This window comes from Dendrobium catenatum, unplaced genomic scaffold (genome assembly GCF_001605985.2).
Source record: "Dendrobium catenatum unplaced genomic scaffold, ASM160598v2 fragScaff_scaffold_1574, whole genome shotgun sequence".
Lineage (NCBI taxonomy): Eukaryota > Viridiplantae > Streptophyta > Magnoliopsida > Asparagales > Orchidaceae > Dendrobium > Dendrobium catenatum.
Genome location: NW_021320036.1, coordinates 670341 through 674346, shown reverse-complemented (window position 1 = coordinate 674346; position 4006 = coordinate 670341). Strand labels below are relative to the sequence as shown.

General features: G+C 35.5%; 1 protein-coding gene across 1 annotated transcript; it reads left to right on the top strand.

Annotated features, from left to right (window-relative positions):
* Nucleotides 1–686: 686 nt before the first annotated feature.
* On the top strand, nucleotides 687–1750 carry LOC110108206 (protein PYRICULARIA ORYZAE RESISTANCE 21-like). Its single transcript, XM_028700688.1, has 3 exons — nucleotides 687–698; nucleotides 1057–1141; nucleotides 1263–1750. The coding sequence occupies exons 1-3, from the start codon at nucleotides 687–689 to the stop codon at nucleotides 1748–1750; spliced, it is 585 nt and encodes a 194-aa protein (XP_028556521.1).
* Nucleotides 1751–4006: the final 2256 nt, after the last annotated feature.

Here is a 4006-nt window from a genome sequence, read left to right as displayed (position 1 = left end):
ATGACGTACATTTGTAACATCATGCCAAGGTCTTCTCCCTAGGAAGGGACTCATTTGTAATCGACTGCAAATACTGGTGGATTCATTCAAAATGGGCCAGGCCCCATGGTTTTTCCCCCTTTTCAAGGGTTTCCACGTAAAAACTCTGGTGTCTCTTATAAATGTTACACCCTCTCTCACTTATCTGATTGTGTGCTGGATCTTCGTACAATTCTAAGACGTTAAACTTTATAATTCTCTACCGCCGCGAATACTCCAGGACGCAACAATACTCATTTAGCATTATGTCTCTTTATATAAAACCACTCATCCACATCAATATCCTCATCTCTATAATACTTATTTTTATGCTTCTCTTTTAATGGCTAATATCATATGTCATAAAATGCTACAGACCTCACTGCCATTTTATAAAACTTTGCTCTAATTTTGAGGAAAAATTAATTCCGAATCATATTCTGATTAATTTTTTACAAGAATATCAAAATATACCAACTAAATTAACCTTTGTACACCCCCAGTAATCAAGATTTTCGACGGCCAGCTTTTGGAGGTGATGCGTGTCGCTCTTTAAAAGGATTGGTGTTTTCCATTCGCACTTATCACTAGCTACAAGCTAACCCCTCCTCTCTCTCTCTCTCTCTCTCTCTCTCTCTCTCTACATTGGGGATAACTGGCTCCGAAGAATGGCAGAGAAGGTGAACATTTCCCTCTCCACTGTTATTCAGATCCTTCTTCAAATTTGTTAGTCTATCATGAAAAAGATCTCACTTTTTTATTATCTTCCTGTTTGCCTCATAAATTCGACCCGATTTCTTAGAATTTAACATAGAATTGCTTTAATCCGCATAATAGTTTTTATTAACTGTAATGACTTTCTTCTTAACACACAATGGTTTGAATTTCCATCCCTTGGATCGATTAAGCTATCAAACTCCTCCATATATTTTCTTCTCCTTCTCCGAGAAAAAAAACTCTCTATCTCTCGCGCGCGCATGGACGCAATTTCTCTTATTATTGTGAGAAAAATTCTTTACACATTGTATCTTGTTGTAGCAGATCTCAACTTTAATTCTCAAAGTAGATCTTGAATGCACAATCTGCTCCAAGAAAATTAGGACGGTACTCTGCAAACTCCAAGGTAAGCAGCTCCTACTTCCTATCAACAACAATCATTTTCTAATTATCTCTAAAAGAAACCCTATCATCAGCTATATATATTTTTTTCATAAATTGACGAATTATTAATTGATTTCTTTGAGACCGAGAAAACATTCAATCTGTGGTGTACAATGAAAAAGAGGGCATCGTGCTTGTCTCCGGCCCTTTCGATCCCAAGAAGCTTTCCAAGAAACTCTGTTGCAAAGCCTGCAAAGTCATCAAGGATATTCAGATCAAACCTCCTCCACCTCCTCCGCCTCCACCCGATAAACCACCCGATAAACCACCCGATAAACCGCCTCCACCCGATAAACCACCCGATAAACCGCCTCCACAACCTCCACCAGATAAAACCCCTACAGGTCCATACCCGTACCCGTACCCATACCCGTACCCGTACCCCTACCCTTATCCTACTGTTTGGCCTTTTCCAGTATGCGGATGCCATGGCTGGTGCACATGCAAGCCTGCTGCAGAGCCTCCGCCGGCGCCGCCGGTGGTGCCAACTTATGCCGCGCCATGCTATGATGGTTGCAGAACTTGCAAATTCATCTGCGAGGAAGAGCCATCGTCCTGCTCGATCATGTGATCTCTCCTTAAGGGCGAATTATTACGTCTGATCACCGAAAGTCCTGACATTCAATTCAGATGCGTTCACATCATTCAAATATATTAGAATCCGGTGCATTTTGATAACGTGACGCATCTGAATTGATGTCCGGACGTAATAATTTGCCTTCCTTCAGATTTTAATTTGTGTTATTTTTCAATGGACTACGATAATAAATGGGAAAGTAACGTAGAACAAAGTAGGAAGATTACCATTAATAAAACAAGAAGAATAAAGAGGAAAGAGGCAAAGCAGAGCATCCTTGGGGAAAATTTGAGCCAGAATATTTCTATTTAAATTTAATTAAATAAAGTTTAAACTCATTAAATTTGTTTTGAAATGAGTATATACTCATCCAAAAATAAATTTAATAATTTGAAGATTTATTTTAATTAAATTTAATAAGTATAGATATTCTGATTGAGGGGAAAATGACATACCAGCTACCGACGGTTGTGTTGGGATGGAGACTGCAGAGCTACCGGAGAATGAGTGGTGATGGCATTTAATGCCACCGACTTTTGTTTGTTCTCTATGTAAAGAGTAAAGCTTAAGCTTCTGCTTAGCTTTTCTTTTAATATGATGATAGTAAATTGTTTTTCTTTTCTATTATCTTTTGCGTTCTGTTCTGTTGTGGTCTTCGGCATTCTATCAAATATCAATAACGTATCAGTGATATTTACCAGAAGGTATATTTTGACATGTATTATTTCTTGAGAATGCTTTTTCCATTTATGACTAAAGTGGCTTTTAAAATTTTGTTGCCGATTAAACTTTGTTTGAGATGGCTTTTTAATTGTTTCAAGAAGTAGTAAAAAAATCGTCTCAAAAGAAGTTTTCTTACATTTTTTTTTTTAAGATTTACTTCATTACAAATGATGTCTATTAACTTTGTTGTGAGCTATAATATTCATGGTAATAGAGAGTGCTTCACATCTTAATATTTTTACAAAGATTAAGCACATATATTTAAAAGAAAGTTGTAACAGATTAAAGGTTTTACAAGAATAACTCAGAAAAAGAAAAAAAATGTAGGGCTTTACATAGTTGAAATGATTTCACTATGAATATGTTGTCTATTACAAGTGATGTTCATCCCTATAATTGTGGAAGATGTTGATTCAATATAGTAGACATGAACAATAAAAGATAAATTTCATGGTGGAAGTTGCAAGAGCTTTGAGATATGAGTTTTTTTTTACATTGTTTGTTGTATGTTCTATGTTTTTTCAGAGACTAGAGAGAGGTATGGTATGATTTTTTGTTGACATTGAGAATCAAAGATGATGTCAATAACATACATCGACCTTAATAGTGATGATATGTGTTGGTGACATGCATCAACCTTACAAGCTATGAAAATGTTTGTGGAGGAATGTAGCCAAAAAATGGTAGTTAAGAGCTCGTATTTAAACAATGATAATTAGATGATAATGGTTGAGAGGACATTGAGCGATGGTGCTCAAGAGATGCTAGGTGGGAGGCCAAATGTATAAAGATCAATCAATACCCTACACATCATTTCAGTGTTGTATAAATTTTGGCTGAGTTATAATTATGGTAGAGCTCAACTACCTTATTTTTTTATTTTGTTTGGGTGTATTACAGAATCGAGTTATATTTATGGCCATCAACTATTATTTATTGATGAATGATAGGTGTGTTTACTATTATTATGCATTAGAAATGTATGCTTTTTTCTAGATTTCTTATTTTGTTTTGCTTGGGATGACTCTAATGGAGTCCCCATTAGGCTCTTATGATGTTAAATTTTTTACAAAGTTAAAATTTTCCTTAAGCAAGATAAAATAAATATAGGGCTTAAAATCAACTAATTTTCTAAAATTAAATGGATGATACTTCTTAGGTCACTATTTAAAATTTAATTAATATTTCAAGTTCAGGTCACTTCATAATAACTAATAGCTAGCTATGATTAGCCGTACCCATGCATGCATTGCCTGAGTTAAATCATATATATTATCTCTTATTACATAGAGGGATAGTTCACTTTTGTATAACATAGTACCATTCATGGTCAAGCTTGAAGCCCAATTCACTTATGTGCTCCCACCTAGGGCTGCAAACGAATCGAGCCGAGCCGAGTATGTGAGTGTTCATGTTCGTGTTCATTTAATATCAGCTTGTTCAAGTTTGGTTCATGCTTGTTCGAGCTTTATTGTTTGTGTTCATGTTTGGTTCATTTAAATTAATGAGTGTTCATGTTCGGTTCAT

Excerpts from the sequence above, each read along its gene's own strand:
- LOC110108206 (XM_028700688.1), top strand. Across the intron at positions 1,142-1,262 it reads GGTACTCTGCAAACTCCAAG|ACCGAGAAAACATTCAATCT; the intron begins GTAAGCAGCTCC and ends GATTTCTTTGAG.